The sequence below is a fragment of the Macaca nemestrina genome, chromosome 18 (genome assembly GCF_043159975.1).
Source record: "Macaca nemestrina isolate mMacNem1 chromosome 18, mMacNem.hap1, whole genome shotgun sequence".
NCBI classification, from domain to species: domain Eukaryota; kingdom Metazoa; phylum Chordata; class Mammalia; order Primates; family Cercopithecidae; genus Macaca; species Macaca nemestrina.
Genome location: NC_092142.1, coordinates 3,343,744 through 3,360,719, shown reverse-complemented (window position 1 = coordinate 3,360,719; position 16,976 = coordinate 3,343,744). Strand labels below are relative to the sequence as shown.

Below are 16,976 nucleotides of genomic sequence, written 5' to 3'. Positions count from 1 at the left end.
GGTGCTGCCGGACGGGTCCGGCCTAGATTCGGTGCGCCCCCACTCCAGAGTGATCTTTCCGCCGGCCGGACTCCTCCGGAGTGCAGCAAGGCGCTCCACGGTACCCAGGCCTGTGAAGGCGTGCCTCACGCGCCCGCAGCTGTCCTGAGAGGCCCTGCCCTTCGCGCCAGGCTTCTCGGAGCGTGGGCTCAGCCCAACTCGCTCCCAGTTATCGCCCACAAGGCGCATCCTTGCGGGGCCCTGCCCAGGACAGACAGGAAACAGAAAAGATGTAAGGTTGGAGGCCAAGGAAGCAAAGTTGGCCTCCGCCCCGTCCACCCTGAGCAGGGACCAGGAAGGCACCCCTTCTTCAGCATAACGCTGCCCACGATCCTCCTCCTCTTAAGCCCCCGCCTTCTACAGGACTCCACCCACCCACCCATCTGTCTGCGTTCCGGGTCCTTCTCTGCATTCTAGGCAGCTCCACCAAAGTCTGCGTGCAACGCCCTTCATTTGCATGGACACATGCAACCCTCGGCGCCTATATGGTCATTAACATGCTCCTCCCACCGCGGAAGAACTTTCGAGGCCCGGACCAAAGTAGATCCTTTATTCAAAGTCTGTGGGGGTCTTTTTGACCGTTTTTATTGACCTGTGACCTCTCACTGAGGACAGCAGTCTAAGATCACCCCCAGAGGGGTTCAAAGACCTCTAAAACCAGAGACCACCCCCACATAAAGGTCCATGGAGAGGGGACTGGATTTCTCTTGCCCTTTGGTCTGGACCATCTGGACCCCCACGGTAAGGGCAAGTCCCAGATAATAGCACCAGATGTTTCCTGTCCGACTTCTGGTCTCCCCAAGATGACCACAGGCCGAGCTGCCCCTAAACAGGCGCAAGGCCGAGGTAGGGCGCGGCGCAGCACAGCATCTCAGTATCTCGCTGGTGGCGAGTCCAGCGGACCCTGGGGGTCCAGAGTCAGAGAGCGGAGATGAGCGAGCGCAGGGAGCTCTGGCTGGAGGCACTCAGAGGCCGGTAGCCCGCAGCAGAACCCTCAACCTGGGGGTCCCCGGGGGAGCAGGGCAGGGGCACCCCTCGGGGCTGTCGGTACCACACAGCCCAGCTTCTCCTGGGGCCCCTGGAAGGCCCCAGCGCCGGGGACCCTTTTCCCGGAGCCAGCAGACAGCTCCTAGAGAGGGAGCAGACATCAGCCGAGCCCGACCAATCCTGCTGCAGCGTCCTGCTCTACCTGCGATCCCGCGCGCGATCCTGTGTGTGGACCCAAAGCCTCGCTCCCTTAAGAACCCAGGAGTTCCTTCCTAGCTCCGTTCCCTTCTGGGGCCCCAGCTCCCCACCACAGGTCCGCCCTCAGGCCCTGCCCCAGCGCCCCGCACCGTCGGCGCAGCGGACGCAGCAGCCCCAGGAGCAGCAGCAGCAGCACCGAGACAGCCGTCACCGTCGAGAAGACCCGGGCTGCGGGCACACGGCTGCGGTGAGGATGGGCTTGAGAGGGCGGCTCCCTGACTCCCTCCCGTCCCGCGCGCCCGCCTCACCCCCCATCGCAGCCTGCGGAGCCCCAGGCCTGGGGCTGCAGCTCACGTTGGCCCCGTCGAGGGGCGCCGCGGGGGTCTGGGCCGAGCCCTCGGGGGCCGCTGGGTCCTCGGCGGCGTCCTGCAGCCCTGCGGAGAGGGGCGTGAGGCGGGGTGGGGAGAACGGGGTGGGAACAGCGGGCAGGGCGCACCGGGCCGGGGCTCACCGCGGTAGGTGAGCGCGAAGCCTTGCGCGTGGCCCCGCGCGTCGCTTCGGAAAGTGAGCAGCAGCGCGGCAGTGCCCAGGCGCAGCGGCCCGGGAGGCGGTGGGCGGGCGCCATCGAAGGCGCGGAGCAGGCTGCCCGAAGCCGCGTCGCGCAGCTCCAGCCGGTCGCGGGGGTCGGCCAGCTCGAAGAGGCGGAAGGTGAGCTCCAGCGCGGCGCCCGGCGGGCCCAGGGCCCAGCTGCAGTTCCGGTCCGGCCCGTACTCGTCTGGGAAGTCCGGGGAGTAGATGACGCCCTGAGGCGCCGTCCAGTTCCCCTGGCAGGAGCCTACGGACACTGAGGGCGGAGCCGGCAGTCAGGACCCTGAGGTCCAAGACACGGCGGCTCCCCTGCCCTGCGAGGCCCCGCTGGTCCCCGCCCACTCCTCACCTTCATAGACGCCCAGCCGCCCATCTCCGCCACACAGCTGTCCGGGGTGGCCGAAACAGATCTGATCACAGTCGGTGGCGGGGGCCAGGCGTCCCCGGGCCAGGTCGCTTTCAGAGCCACAGAAGCAGGCGTAACCGGCCTCCACGCCCGCCAGCTGGGAGCACAGTCTGGGTGACCCCAGGGCAGGGGCTGGGGTAGGGGTGAAGTGGTGGGGCCTGGGGTCGGGGTGGGAATCGGGCTGGAGGTTCAGAAAACGGTGTCTGGGTTTGGCAACTGAGTGATAGGAGTTGAGTGGGGTCTTTAGGTCCAGGTCAGGGGTCACTGGTCTGGGCCCGTGAGCGGTACCTGGTACCCCTTCATGCGGCAGAAGCGAAGGCACACCTGGACCGTGAGCTTCGTGGAGGTGCCGCTGGGGCCGCTGAGGGCTGGGGGTGCCCCTGAGTCCACAAAGCATCCCAGGTAGCCTGGCACTGAGGGGGGAGAGTCAGACTTCTATGACTCCAAAAACAACCCTCCTTCTCACCTCTGTCCAGCTGCGCAACTCACTGTGACAGGTGGGGATGTCGCAATAGCGCCAGTAGATGCCCTCCTCTGTCTCAGCCACATAGCACCACGGCTGCACGTCACCGTCTGGGTTACTGCGGGTGGGAGGGAGGTGGTGGGGGTCCCACCACCCCAAGAATAGCAAACCCAGGTCTGGCCCTGTGGCCTATACTCAAAGTGGCCTTCAAGGCTCTGTGCCTGTAAGCGGCTGTGCTCCCTGCTGTCCACCCACAAATTCCAGTTTTGTCCACGCAGAGCTCTGCCTGATGAAGGAACTGGACCGTAGACTTCCGAGTGGACAGCGGGAAGTCATTAAAGGGGCCTTGAGAGCTGTTTTTAGGCTTCAGCTGTTGCTAGACTTGACTCCATATATGAGGACTTTGAGGCCATCTGTAGTCTTCACCCCCACCCAGCGTGGGCCTCAGCCACTTCCATCCCTCAAACCCCCCCTTTTTTTTTTTTTTTTTTTTTTTTTTTTTGAGACCAAGTCTTGCTCTGTCACCCAGGCTGGAGTCCAGTGGCGTGATCTCTGCTCACTGCAAGCTCCACCTCCTGGGTTCAAGCGATTCTCCTGCCTCAGCCTCCTGAGTAGCTGGGATTACAGGCGCCCGCCGGGTCCGGCTAATTGTTTGTATTTTTAGTAGAAATGGGGTTTCACCATGGTAGCCAGGCAGGTCTCAAACTCCTGACCTCAGATGATCCGCCCGCCTTGGCCTCCCAAAGTGCTGAGATTACAGGCTTGGCCACCGCGCCTGGCCTCCAACCTCACTTAAAAGCAGAAGAGCTTTGCGGCTCTCCTCCCGCTCGGTCCATCCTGCCTCAGACTGCAGCTGTGGCTCTGAACCCCAAAATAAGTTGTGTGACAAGAGCCGGTCCCCTCACTCCAGGGACCGCCCCCCGACCAGGTCCCGCCCATACGGGTCCTTTGAGTGCCCCGGTCCGTTTCTCTCCTGGCCCTGAAATGAGGCTCTGCAGAAATTGTGCACCTGAGGAGGACCCCTTTTTCGCCAGGGTTCCGCGCCCCCCGCCTCGCCCCGCCCCTCGTTCTGGCCCTGCCCCGCCCCTCGTTCTGGCCCTGCCCCCAGGTTCTTTGGGCAGCTGGGTTGCCGGTCCACCGCAGACCTCCACCCCGCCCGCACAGAGACCCCGCCTCGGGCCATCCCCGCAACGGCGAGCCCAGCCTCGCCCCCAGCGCAGGCCCCGCCCCTCACCGGCAGAAGTTGTGCGCGCCCAGCCCCCAGCGGCCCTGGGGGTCGCTGGCGCTGCTGTAACTGTGTTGCTGCGTCTGGTCCCAGAAAAGGCACGGGCGGCCCGCCCCGCGCGGGCCAGTGTGGTTCTGGTGGCCGCGGTAGTCAGCCCCATTCACCTGGAAACACTCGGACAGGCCTGCACGGCAAAGGCGGGGCCTGGGGAGGTCCAGACCCACGCCGGGCATCCTCGCGCCCCTACGCCACCTCCCGCCTGCGTCCCCAGCCAGCTTCCCCGCACCAGCCCCTGCGGGAACCCTCGGGCTGCTCAGCTGCTCCGGCCACCTGCTCTGTGCCCTTCCCCAGCCTTGGGGGTCTGGCCCTGGGGGCGGAGGCCGAGGAGAGCGTGGTGAACACGGCCAGTCAGCCGTGCCCATACTTACCTGGACTGTGCAGGCTCCCAGCCGAGGCCCCACGCGGCTGCAGCAGCGGGAGGAAGAGGAGAAAGAGGAAGCCCTGCAGGTCCTGTGTCCCCATCGCCCCCAACCAAGGATAGGTCACCCTCGCCCGGACACGGCCCGGGCTGCCCCGGGGTCGCTCCGGGTTCTCCCAGGAGACCTGGGGGGCGTTGTCCTCTGACAGTCTGCCCTCGTCCGACTCTGAGCCGCGCTCTCGGTCTGGGGTGGGTAAATCTCTCCTGGTGTCTTTGCCTCCCAGGGCCTCTGCCCCTGGAGGCGTCTCTCTGCCCCTGTCCCTACCCGGGTCTCTCCGGGGGGGATCTGGCCGGGGGCGTTCTCAGTCTCCGTCTCAGGGAGCTCTGGGCGGTGCCTCGGCCTCTACACCCGCCCCCTCTCACTGCGCCTCGCTCTCGGCGTCTCCCTCGCCCAGGTCTCCAACACGCTGACTCCTGCCCCCCTCGCATCCCTCCTTAGGTCCCTCCCCTTGGGTCTCTCCCTCCCCCCGTGGGAGGCCGGGAAGCCCCGCCCAGGACTGGAGCGGAGGCAGCAGGTCCAGACGCCTCCCACGCCCGCTCCCCAGACCCCAGGCGTCCCGCGCCTCCCCGCCCCCTCTCCCTCAGGTCGGTGCGGGTTCAAGTGGGAGGGTGTGGAGGGGGACAGGTGGGGCAAGCGAACGGAAGGCCCTTAAAATGGGAGATACAGAACCCCCTCCCGTGGCCGCAGGCGCCCCAGGATACCCCGGAATGTCAGAGTTACAAGCGCCCTCCTTCCAGTGCACGCACGCGTTCGCACTCTCACTCGTTCATTGCCAGGTGCTCACGCGCACACTTTCTTCGGATCCGCACGCCCCTCCCGCCCCTGGTCCAGATGCCGCTGGCCTGAAGGAGGAAGCGCCACTCCCTGCCGCCCCTGCGCCCACGAGACAGGCGGGAGTCGTGGACGCTCAGTCCGGGATAGGCAGGGGCAGCTGGTGTCTGGGGAGAAAGGCAGCTGTGCCCCAGGTCCCAGTCTGTCCCCTCCTCCCCCCGCGCCCTTCCCTGGGACCCCTAGCCCAGACTCTCCCGAGCCTTCGCTCTGCAGTGGAATTCCCCCAGCGGCGCCCCCCACCTGGCGGAGAAGGGGGAGGGGAGCAGGCCCAGGCAGGCGTGGGGGGAAATTCCCGCCCCCTCCCCCTGGGCCCGACTCCTCTGAGTCCTCTGATCTCCCAGCGCCACCCGCCCGCTGCCCCCAGGGCTTGGGGGGAGGCCAGCGCAGGTGCGTGGGAGGGCAGAGGCGGGGGCCGGGGGAGGAACTGGTGGGGGCCAGGCGCCCAGAGCGGCCCCGCCCCGCCCAGACCCCTTTGCCCCTCAGTCCAGCCTGCCCAGCCCGCACCAGGCCCTCGCTAAGCTGTTGAGCCCAGGCCAACCTGTCCCCGCCCTGCAGCCCCCACACCCTCTCTGCCCCGCTGCCGATGGAGAAGCAAGATGGGATTCAGCGAGGTTCTGCCAGGCCCGGGCACCCACTGCGGTGCTGGCACCCGCAGGGATCTTCCAGCTAGCGCCTCACACGAGTGCGGTCTGGAGGAGGGGTGTGGAGCCAAGGTGGGGGCATTTGAAGGAGCTTGGCTTGCTGAGACTCTAAACCAGGGTCCCGGTCGGGTCGCCTCCTCCGGGAGCTCTCTCAGCGGCCAGGCTGGTCCGGCTCACTGAGCCCTGAGCTGGGGTCCTCCATCACCCATTGACTTCCTGGAACCCAACTGCGCTTTCTGAGGAGGGAGCAGCCGAGACCACCTGTCTGCCCGGTCTCTCTTGGAGGGGGCTGAGTGAAGTCCTCCCAGGCTCCAGTCCACAGAGGGTGTCCTAGGGGCAGGCCTGGTCGATGGTGGTGCGTGGGGAGCTTCACCCTCTGATGATGGGGCAAGGTGGGGACAGGGACAATTAAGGACTCTATGTGGGGAAAGGGGGCCGGGTTGGGACGCTGGTGGAGGAATCGGCCCCTTCCCTCGAGAGAGCACTGTCTAAAAAATCTGTCCCTTTGTCCCTGGCACTGTGACACCCGGTTCAGTTGGCCCAGGCCTGTCTCCTCCAGAGGGGGCAGTGGGTGAGAGGAAGGGGGTGCTCAGTGCTGAGGCTGGGACACTGAGATGGAGTGGGGTGGAGATCCCTGCGGCAAACTCCAGTCTCAGGTCACTCATGGAAACTTCCAGAACTAAGAAGCCCACCCCCCCCACCACTTCCCAAGCATTTGGCACTTAGGGCTCTGCAAGCAGCAGCATGTCTGCCCTCCTGACACCCTGCGAGGGGGGACAACTTCATCTCCCCATTCTGCAGATGGGGCGCAGAGGTGGTAACTGGTGACTCGTGGGCGTCACCAGCTATTAAATGTTGGAACTGGGCTTCAAACTCCGCTTAGTCTGATCCAGGTTCTGGACGCTGACTGACACCTCCATCTGGCTTCCAGGGTCTCTGATTTTTCAGGGATCTCTGGGTACACAGAGATACTCTCATGCCTGCTCCTCACCCCTCGAATATCCTTGCCGCCAGCTGACACCTTCGAAGCAGAATCTCCAGCAGCCTATTTCACAGACAGGGAGACTGAGGCCAGACCAGGGCAGGGGTCAGCGTGGGGTCCCTAGGGCCTGACAGGCTTGGCTTGTCATCTCTGAGGGAAGCAGGTTCGCTGGTGTACATTGGCCACATGGGGGCGGCAGAGAGAAAGGAGCCAAAGAGGTAGGTGCAGAAGCAACCCAGAGGCCAGCCTGGCCTTTCTCTCCTATGGAACATGGAACACAGGTTTTGCCCTGCCCAAGGTGGAAGAAATTGAGAAGCTGGGGGACCTAAGCAAGAGGAGGGACCAGGCCACTTTGCCCCAGTAAGCAGCCTCCCAGGAAGCAGCCTCCCAGGAAGGGAGGAGCAGGCTCAGTCCTGGCCTTTTTTTTTTTTTTTTTTTTTTGAGATGGAGTCTCGCTCTGTCGCCAAGGCTGGAGTGCAGTGGCGCGATCTCGACTCAATGCAAGCTCCGCCCCCCCGGGTACACGCTATTCTCCTGCCTCAGCCTCCCGAGTAGCTGGGACTACAGGCGCCCGCCACCTCGCCCGGCTAGTTTTTTTTGTATTTTTAGTAGAGACGGTGTTTCACCGTGTTAGCCAGGATGGTCTCGATCTCTTGACGTCGTGATCCGCCCGCCTCGGCCTCCCAAAGTGCTGGGATTACAGGCTTGAGCCACCGCTCCCAGCCCAGCCCTGCCCTTCTTAAGGCAATGCAGGGTGGGCGTGTTTGAGCCCAGACCTTTCCTGCCCGAAGCTCTGGGTCTGGGCCAGACCCGGTGCAGTCAGGATACCTGGGTTCCACCTGGGGCTGCTCAGCTGCCCTTGGTCTTCTTGCTTTTTTTTTTTTCTTTTTCTTTTCTTTTTTTCTTTCTTTTTTTTTTTTTTTTTTGAGACGGAGTCTTGTTCTGTTGCCCAGGCTGGAGTGCAGTGGCACGATCTTAGCTCACTGCAACCTCTGCTTCCTGGGTTCAAGCGATTCTCCTGCGTCAGCCTCCCGAATAGCTGGGATTGCAGGCAGGCGCCACCACACCTGACTAATTTTGGTATTTTTAGTAGAGACGGGCTTTTGTCATGTTGGCCAGGCTGGTCTTGAACTCCTGACCTCAGGTGATCTGCCCCCCTCGGCCTACGAAAGTGCTGGGATTACAGGTGGGCGCCACTATGCCTGGCTAATTTTTGTATTTTTAGTACAGACAGGTTTTTTTTGTTTTGTGTTGTTTTTTTTTTAGACAGAGTCTCTTGCTTGTTGCCCAGGCTGGAGTGCAATGGCGCCATCTTGGCTCATTGCAATCTCGAGACCGGGTTTTGCCCTGTTGGCCAGGTTGGTCTGGAATTCCTGACCTCAGGTGATCTGCCCCCTTCAGACTCCCATAGTGCTGGGATTACAGGCGTGAGCCACCGTGCCTGGCCCTTCCTTCCTTTTTCTCACCTCTCTAGTGAGGACAGTGTTCCATCTGGGGCCCACTCCTCATGGCAGAGGCACATCAGGGCCACCAAGGCAAAAGGAGGCCCCAGAAATCTGTGGGCAGGGGGTCCCCCTGGAGGCTGGGGAGGCCCTGGGAGAGATGAACCAGGCTGGGCCTCACCTCCACACTCTGTCTTCAGAAGGGCAGTGGGTCAGTGGGGCACCTCTCCAGGGTGACAGCTGGATGAGGAATGGGTGGGGTAGGGGTTCATGGGCCCCTCTGAGCCCCTGAAAGCAGCCCCGGGGGATCTTTCGGGGCCTTCCCAGGAGTTCAGAAAGAGGCCCCTGCTGAGGGGCCGCAAGTCCTAGTTGTGACCTCACCCATCCTCAGCAGCAATGATACTTTGCCCTGTCCCCCTTCCTGGGACAGCTGTGTTCCTCCTGCCTTCTTCCTAGCCGCACCCCCTACCTTTGTTTACTGATCCCGGTTCCTACAGCTCCTGCACGAACACTGGACTCATTTCCCCACTTCCCCTACATGAGGTGTGGCTAGAAGGGCAACAGCAGGAATGACACCTCTCAGTACTCAAAGTTTGGTCCCTGGACCAGCGCCATTATTACTGGGGAGCTTGTTAGAAATGTGGTTCTTGGGCCAGGCACGGTGGCTCACGCTTGTAATCCCAGCACTTTGGGAGGCTGAGGCAGGCAGATCACCTAAGGTCAGGAGTTTGAGACCAGCCTGACCAACGTGGAGAAACCCCATCTCTACTAAAAATACAAAATTAGCCGGGCCTGGTGGCGCGCACCTGTAATCCCAGCTACTCAAGAGGCTGAGGCATGAGAATTGCTTGAACCCAGGAGGCAGAGGTTGTGGTAAGCCAAGGTTGTGCCATTGCACTCCAGCCTGGGCAACTCCGTCTCAAAGATGAAAGGAAGGAAAGAAAGAAGGAAGGGAGGGAGGGAGGGAGGAAGGTTCTTGGCCAGGTGCAGTGGCTCATGCCTGTAATCCCAGCACTTTGGGAGGCTGAGGTAGGCAGATCATGAGGTCAGGAGTTTGAGACCAGCCTGGCCAACATGGTGAAATCCGGTGTCTACTAAAAATACAAACAGCTGTATATGATGGTGGGCACCTGTAATCCCAGCTACTCGGGAGGCTGAGGCAGGAGAATATTTTGAACTCAGCAGGCAGAGGTTGCAGTGAGCCGAAATGGCACCACTGCATTCCAACCTGGGTGATGAGAGCGAAACTCCATCTCGAAAAAATACAAATAAACAAACAAATAAATAAATAGAGACATACTCTACCTATGTTACCCAGGATGGTCTGGAACTCCTGAGCTCAAGTGATCTACCACCTTGGCCTCCCAAAGTGCTAGGATGACAGGTGTGAGCCGCCACACCCAGCTAGAACACTTACAAGATCCCTGGAAAGTCCCTGCCAGGTCTGGCCTGCCATAGCCTCAGCTTCTCTCTTCACCATTCACCAACTGAGCGGAGGGGATACGTAGGGGAGGATGGAAGGAGCTGGATCCCTGAGTGACCTGGTGGAAGGTGCCTGCTAAACAGAAGTCTTGGCACAAATCTCTGAATGACTGAAAAACAAACATCTGTGGGTTAGGTTACCAAGACTGGGAGCTTGCTGTGTACGGCACCTGGCCCAGTCCCTCCTCCCTTGCCCATCCCATTCTTTTCTTCTGTGTTGCCTTCCTTGGTTGTGGAAGCCTCACTCTAACTGCCTTCATCTTCACATGCCGTTCTTCCTGTTTGCAGCTGTGTCCAAATTCCACCCCTGCCCCTGTCACCTTTTATTTCTTTTATTATTATTATTATTATTGTTTTGAGATGGGGTCTTGCTCTGTCGCCCAGGCTGGAATGCAGTGGTGCGATCATGGCTCACTGCAGCCTCAGTCCCCTGGCCTCAAGAGACTCTTCCACCTCAGCCTCCCAAGTAGCCGGGACCACAGGGGCGTGCTGCCACATTCAGCTGTTTTTTTGTGTGTGTTTTGTGTGTGTGTGTGTGTGTGTGTGTGTGTGTGTGTGTGTTTTGTTTTGTTTTTTTTTTTTTTTGAGATGTAGAATCGCTCTATCGCCCAGGCTGGAATGCAGTGGCATGATCTTGGCTCACTGCAACCTTGCAACCTCTGCCTCCCAGGTTCAAACACTTCTCTGCCTCAGACTCCCGAGTAGCTGGGATTACAGGCATGTGCCACCACACCCAGCTAATTTTTGTATTTTTAGTAGAGACAGGGTTTCACCATCTTGACCAGGCTGGTCTTGAACTCCTGACCTCGTGATCCACCTGCCTTGGCCTCCCAAAGTGCTGGGATTACAGGTGTGAGCCACCGCACCTGGCCAGCTTATTTATTTATTTATTTATTTATTTATTTATTTATTTATTTATTTTTGAGATGGAGTTTCACTCTTTTTTTTTTTTTTTTTTTTTTTTTTTTTTTTTTTTGAGACGGAGTCTCACGCTGTTGCCCAGGCTGGAGTGCAGTGGCGCGATCTCGGCTCACTGCAAGCTCCACCTCCCGGGTTCCCGCCATTCTCCTGCCTCAGCCTCCTGAGTAGCTGGGACTACAGGCGCCCGCCACCGCGCCCGGCTAATTTTTTGTATTTTTAGTAGAGACGGGGTTTCACTGTGGTCTCGATCTCCTGACCTTGTGATCCGCCCGCCTCAGCTTCCCAAAGTGCTGGGATTACAGGCGTGAGCCACCACACCCGGCCCGAACATGTAAATTTTATTTATTTATTTACTTATTTATATATTTTTGTGCTCTGCCACCCGGGCTGAAGTGCAATGGTGCCATCTCGGCCCACTGCAACCTCCGCCTCCCGGGTTCAAGTGAGTCTCCTGCCTCAGCCTCCCAAGTAGCTGGAATCACAGGCACCTGCCAACACATCTGGCTAGTTTTTGTATTTTTAGTAGAGTCAGGGTTTTGCCATGTTGTCCAGGCTGGTCTCAAACTCCTGACCTCAGGTCATCCACCTGCCTTGGCCTCCCAAAGTTCTGGGATACCCTTGAACACCCTATTGATGTCTAACTCCTCACTCGCACCCTCTGTCATCCTCACCAGCAACCAGTGTTTTCTCAAGTAATTAAACACTGAACTATCAGATAAGTGATTAGAGAGTCATTAAACTTTAAATCAGATTGTGTCGCTGGTCTGATAAGAATCCTCTGGAAACTGACCAGGCTCAGTGGCTCACGCCTGTAACTCCAGCACTTTGGGAGGCCGAGGTGGGCGGATCACTTGAGTTCAGGAGTTCGAGACCAGCCTGGACAAAATGGAGAAATCCCATCTCTACTAAAAATACGAAAATTAGCTGGATGTGGTGACATGCACCTGCAGTCCCATCAACTTGGGAAGCTGAAGCAAAAGAATCGCTTGACCCTAGGAGGCGGAGGTTGCAGTGAGCTGAGATCGCGCCACTGCACTCCAGCCTGGGTGAGGGAGCAGGGAAGAAAAAAAAAAAAAAGAACGCTCTGGAAGCTCTCAGAACACTTCAAGGTGCTGCCTGGACTGGCTCATGCCTCCCTCCCTGACCTCACCCCCACCGCATCCCCCACACCCCAGCATGATCTCCTCCTGGTTCCCCAGGTCTGGTCCTTTCTGCCTTCTGGGCTGCTGTACTGCTGTTCCCTCGGCCTGATGTGCTTCTTGCCTGCATCTTCACTTGGTAAATTCGTGCCTCGGAGCTCAGAGCTGCCTCCTCTGATAAGCCTTCCTTGATCTCCACCCCTCCACCTCCAGCCTGCTATCTGCCCCACCCACCATTGCCTCCTGAGCTGCCTGGTTCCTCTGTGCCTCTCCTACCACCTGGGGAACAGGTGAGGGTGGGACACAGCAGGGGGCGAGATGCCCAAAGTCAGGCTTATTTTGGTGGGATGGGGTCACCTGCTGCCGGCTTGTCCTAGATGCTCTGGTCACCAGCATAGGCAGAGCCAGGAAGGGGCCCTGATTTGGAAACTCAGAGCTCAACTCAGCCCTTGAACTCCCTGGTGGATGTGGAGGGGTTTTCCCATGGGGATGCTGGATGACTGGCCCTCACCCCAGTGGCTTGGTCTGCAGGACCTGCCCTTCTCAGATAAGGACCCCAAGGCTGGCAGGGTCTGGGAGTGCCCAGGGCTGGCTGACTTCATTTGGGCCTCAGGCCAGCCGGCTCAGAATGGCTTCTGGGGAGCTTGTGGCCTCGGCCTCCAAAAAGTCTGCATGAGTTGCTGGAAGCTGCCCTGCCCTGGCTGGGCTGGGGCTCTGTCTGAACGCAGGAGTCTGTCTGTCTCTCTATCTGTCTGAATAGGTCACTGTGTTCTTGTGCAGGGGCAGGGAGGGGTCCACACGGGCAGCTCCAGGGGCTGGGGGCGGGTGAGCCAAGCTCTTTCTTCCTGTTCTTTCCCGCTCAGGTTGAGGCTTCACTTTCCATCAAGAGAGGCCCCTTCCTGCACCCTGGGGAGGGAGGCTGTCCACAGGTAGGCCAGGCCTGGTCAGTGGTGCACGGCCTGAGTGGGGTGTGGGGGCACGGGATCCCTGGAAGGTGAGAGACCAAGAGCCTTAGCTGGTCTGGGGGCTGGTGTGGGGGCGAGCAGAGCCAGTTCGGCCCTTCCCAACAAGCGAGGATGACCATGACCTGGTTCCTGGAGGGGGTAACAAGGAGGTGAGCCACCTGCCCCCACCCCGCCCACTCCTTCCTCCACGGGCTCCTCCCTCAGTATCATGGAAGGTGGGGGGCTTCACATTTCCCGGGGACCCTCATTGCCCTCAGAGTCCTGGCCACCCTCACCCTCCTGACTTTGACCTGCTGCTGCCTAAAAAGCGGTGCCCACCCCCCGGACTTTCAGTGGCTCCCCCTGCCCACCGGCTCCCCCTGCCCCAGGCCTGCAGGCCCGGTGAAGTTTCGCTGGCAGGGCTGGGGGTGCCCTCTCCCCAGGAAGGCCTCAGCTGGTCTCCACCCCGTCTGAATGAGGGGTGACTGGAAGCCCCCTCAGCGGGGTCCAGTCCCTCCTAGCTGCCTACCCCGCCATCCCCTCCCTGAGGGCCTGAGGGGCACTAGAAGGGCCCTCAGCTTTGGATAGAAGGAGGACCCCCAGCCCACACTGCTTCATAGAAGGGAGGAGTATTTGCCTCGAACATAAGTGCTCAGAACAACTGTTCTTGTAGCCTGAGTGACAGTGAATCCAGGAGGGGAGGGCGGTGTAGACACAGGTGGGGCTCCTGATCCGGCCCCACAGGTGTCAGGCGTGGAGGAGGGAGGGACTGGGCAGAAGCGGCCCGTCCCCAGCGTGGGGCTTGGGCTTCTTCCGGGAAACACCGAGGGAGGTAGCAGAGGCCGCTCCTCCCCGCTGGGCGGCACCCTCCCCTGCAGGGGTGGATGGGCACCCCAAAGGTGGGGGCTGGTGGGGGCCGGAGCAGGTGAGGAGAGGGCTGGGCAGCATCCAGCAGGTGGGGTCCCTGGGTCCTGGCATGCCATGCTGTCCTCAGGCCTCGCAGGGGGCATGGCTTGGTGTCCGGCCTGTCCCCCAGGGGGGCCTTCCCTCGACCCCTGCACCCCTAGCAGATCTGTGAGGTCCAGGCAGGCCTCTTCTCAGGACCCCAGTAAGGGCCACTCGGGCACCCCACACAGTCCCCAAGGCTTCCTGCCTTAGACTGGGCAGTACCAGGGAGAGTGGGGCCCACAGGGACTTGTCTGGAACCACACGGCTGGCAGGGGCACAGCCCAGTGGGGTCCCTCCAAGCCAGGGCACTTCCACAGGCAGGCCCCCAACACCCCTTCCCTGTGTGGTGCTCCTCCCAGGTCAGGGAGGGGATTGGTGGTTAGTGAGGGGTGGGCTGGGAGCTGTGGCCAGCAGGATTCTGAGGTGGCCCTGAGATTCCCCCTCGGGGTCTCTGTGCTCTGTGACCCCCTCCCTAGAGTATGGGCCACCTCTCCTGTGATCGGATTGTTCTGTGGCACCGGTGGAGGGCCTTTTCCTGTTTTTCTTTTTGCCTCTCCGGTGGTGTTGCAGTGAAGGGGTTTCTGCGGGTGTAACCGGAGGTTCTAATCAGGTGACTTGGAGTTAATCAGAAGGGAGGTTGATCTGGCTAAGCCTGGCTAGCTCAGGTGCAGCCTTTAAGAGGCTAGAAACTGCAGAGCCGCCCCCTCCTGATGCCAAAGAAGCATATGACCATCGGCTCCACAGCTGCAAGAAAAAGATTCTGCACACAACGACAAGCGCTCAGGAGAGGACCTCAGGCCTCGGTTGAGATCCCAGCCCTAGCTGACACCTCGAGTGCAGCCTGTGAGACCCTGAGCAGAGGTTCAGCAGTCCCCTCCCGGGACTCCTGCCACACAGAAGCCATGAGGTAAGTGGGTATTGTTTCGAGATGATAAATTTCTAGTAATTTGTTCTGCAGCAATTGTGTGCTGGAGTGTGGAGGAGCTGGCAGGGTGGAGGGTGGTGAGGGGCGAGGCTCATTAGGCAGGGTGTGGACCCCCAAAGGCTGCAATGACAGGCTGCTCAGGCCCAGCGCCCTCCTCATCAGGGGCCTGGTAGGCAGTGTGCACAAAGTGGCCCTGACTATGGTTAAGTGCCCCCAGCTGGACCTATTCCTCTGGGGCTTCAGAATGGGGACCGGGTGATTGGTCTCGTTCCTGGGCAGCTGGATGTCTTCTGTTGGCCACGCAGGTTGGGAGGCAGAGCAGGTGGCTGGAGGCAGGAGGAGGGCCAGTGGAACGGGTATCTGGAGGCAACCGTGGCTGGTGCTAGCAGCCTGAGGCCAGGGACTGTCGTCCCCTTGGGCTCTAGAGAACCCCCTTGGGTACGTCTGGCTTCTGGTCCTTGAACCAGGTAGTCACACCTGATGCGAAAAACAGGGCGAGTACACCTGAGGCAGGTGTTGTATGCTTCAATTTGCATTTTTAGAGCCAGGAGCAGTGGCTCACACCTGTAATCCCACCACTTTGGGAGGCTGAGGCAGGCGGATCGATCTCCTGAGTTCGGGAGTTTGAAACCAGCCTGGAAAACACACAGAGACTCTGTCTCCACAAAAAAATTTAAAAATTAGGCCATGGTTCAAGCCTGTAATCCCAGCACTTTATGAAGCTGAGGCGGGCAGATCACCTGAGGTCAGGAGTTCGAGACTAGCCTGACCAACATGGTGAAACCCTGTCTCTATGAAAAAAAAAAATACAAAATGAGTCGGGGGTGGTGGCACATGCCTGTAATCCCATCTACTTGGGAGGCTGAGGCAGGAGAATCGCTTGAACCTGGGAGGTGGAGGTTGCAGTGAGCCGAGATCACACCACCACACTCCAGCCTGGGCAACAAGAGCGAAACTCTGTCTCAAAAAAAAAAAAAAAAAAAAAAGTTAAAAAACTAGCTGGATGTGGTGGTGCACACCTGTGGTCCCAGCTCTTTGGTAAGCTGAGGTGGGAGGATCGCTTGAGCCCAGGAGTTGGAGGCTGCAGTGAGCCAAGGCCGCATCACTGCACTCCAGCCTGGGTGACAGAGTGAGACTGTTTCAGAAAAGAGGCCAAGGAAAGTGTGCCTGGGCAGGTGCGTGTGCTGGGATGTGCACTGAGGAAGTGCCCTGTTCTCGCTGAGCTATGATGGGGCCAGGTTTTGCAGAGGAACAATGCAGGCAGGGAGACAGGCTTGGAGACTGCTGTGGTCACACCTGCCATCGGCTGGGCCCTGCATGAGTCAGGGACTGAGGGATGGGAATGTTTATGAATACAGGGACCCATGAAAGGGTCTCCTTTGCTGTCCTCGTGCCTTCCCCGGATTCTCTAGATCCTCTCAGCATTACACTCTAGAGGAAGGGGCCCATCAGCCCCTTAGCACACGAGGGAAGGAAACAGGCAGAGGGGCCGGGAGTGTGGCTCACACCTGTCATCCCAGCACTTTGGGAGGTTGAGGGGAGCTGATTGCTTGAGCCCAGAAGTTTAAGACCAGCCTGGCCAACATTTTGAAACCCTGCCTCTTCTAAAAGTACAAAAATTAGCTGGGTGTGGGAGTGCACACCTGTAATCCCAGTTATTCAGGAGGCTGAGGCAACAGAATTGGTTGAACCCAGGAGGTGGAGGTTGCAGTGAGCCAAGATCACACCACTGAACTCCAACCTGAGCAGCAGAGTGAGATTGTCTTAAGAAAAAAAAAAAAAAAAAAAAAAAAAAACGGCAGAGGAGAGGGACTGCTAATGGGGAAGGGGCTGCTTTTCAGGGTAATGAAAATGTTCTGGAATGAGATAGTTGTGATAGATGCACAACCCTGTGAACTTATTAAAAGCCACTGATGGGCCGGCACTTTGGGAGGCCGAGGCGGATGTATCACGAGTTCCAGAGATCAAGACCTTCCTGGTCAACATGGAGAAACCCTGTCTCTACTAAAAATACAAAAATTAGCCGGGCGTGGTGGCAGGCGCCTGTGGTCCCAGCTACTCAGGAGGCTGAGGCAGGTGAATCGCTTGAACCAGGAAGGCGGAGGTTGCAGTGAGCCTAGATCATGCCATTGTACTGTAGCCTGGGTGAGAGCAAGACTCCATCTTAAAAAAAAAAAAAAAAGACAAAGCAGGCAGGTGGCAGCCCCTGACGACTGATGGGACGCAGGACAGGCAGGGCATCGAGGATAACTGTCACTCATCCGTGGTCTCCTCCCTCAGGCAAGAGGGCAGGGGACAGTCCCCTCTGCCGCCTGCATTGCTGGTGCTCACGGGAG

At 59.5% G+C, this 16,976-nt stretch overlaps 1 protein-coding gene across 2 annotated transcripts; it reads right to left on the bottom strand.

Moving 5' to 3' along the window:
• Nucleotides 1-530: 530 nt before the first annotated feature.
• On the bottom strand, nt 531-4,859 carry LOC105467898 (kringle containing transmembrane protein 2). Of its 2 annotated transcripts, XM_011717721.3 has the most exons (9): nt 4,335-4,859; nt 3,916-4,090; nt 2,708-2,799; nt 2,507-2,631; nt 2,162-2,315; nt 1,736-2,068; nt 1,533-1,658; nt 1,374-1,452; nt 531-1,168 (listed from the first exon to the last, which is right to left on the bottom strand). In XM_011717721.3, exons 1-9 carry the CDS (start codon nt 4,426-4,428, stop codon nt 958-960), a joined length of 1,389 nt encoding a protein of 462 aa, XP_011716023.1. In that variant the 5' UTR covers nt 4,429-4,859; the 3' UTR covers nt 531-957. The 2 variants fall into 2 exon arrangements, with proteins under 2 accessions (XP_011716023.1, XP_011716025.1); XM_011717723.3 differs by lacking the exon at nt 1,374-1,452.
• Between the last annotated feature and the right edge of the window lie 12,117 nt (nt 4,860-16,976).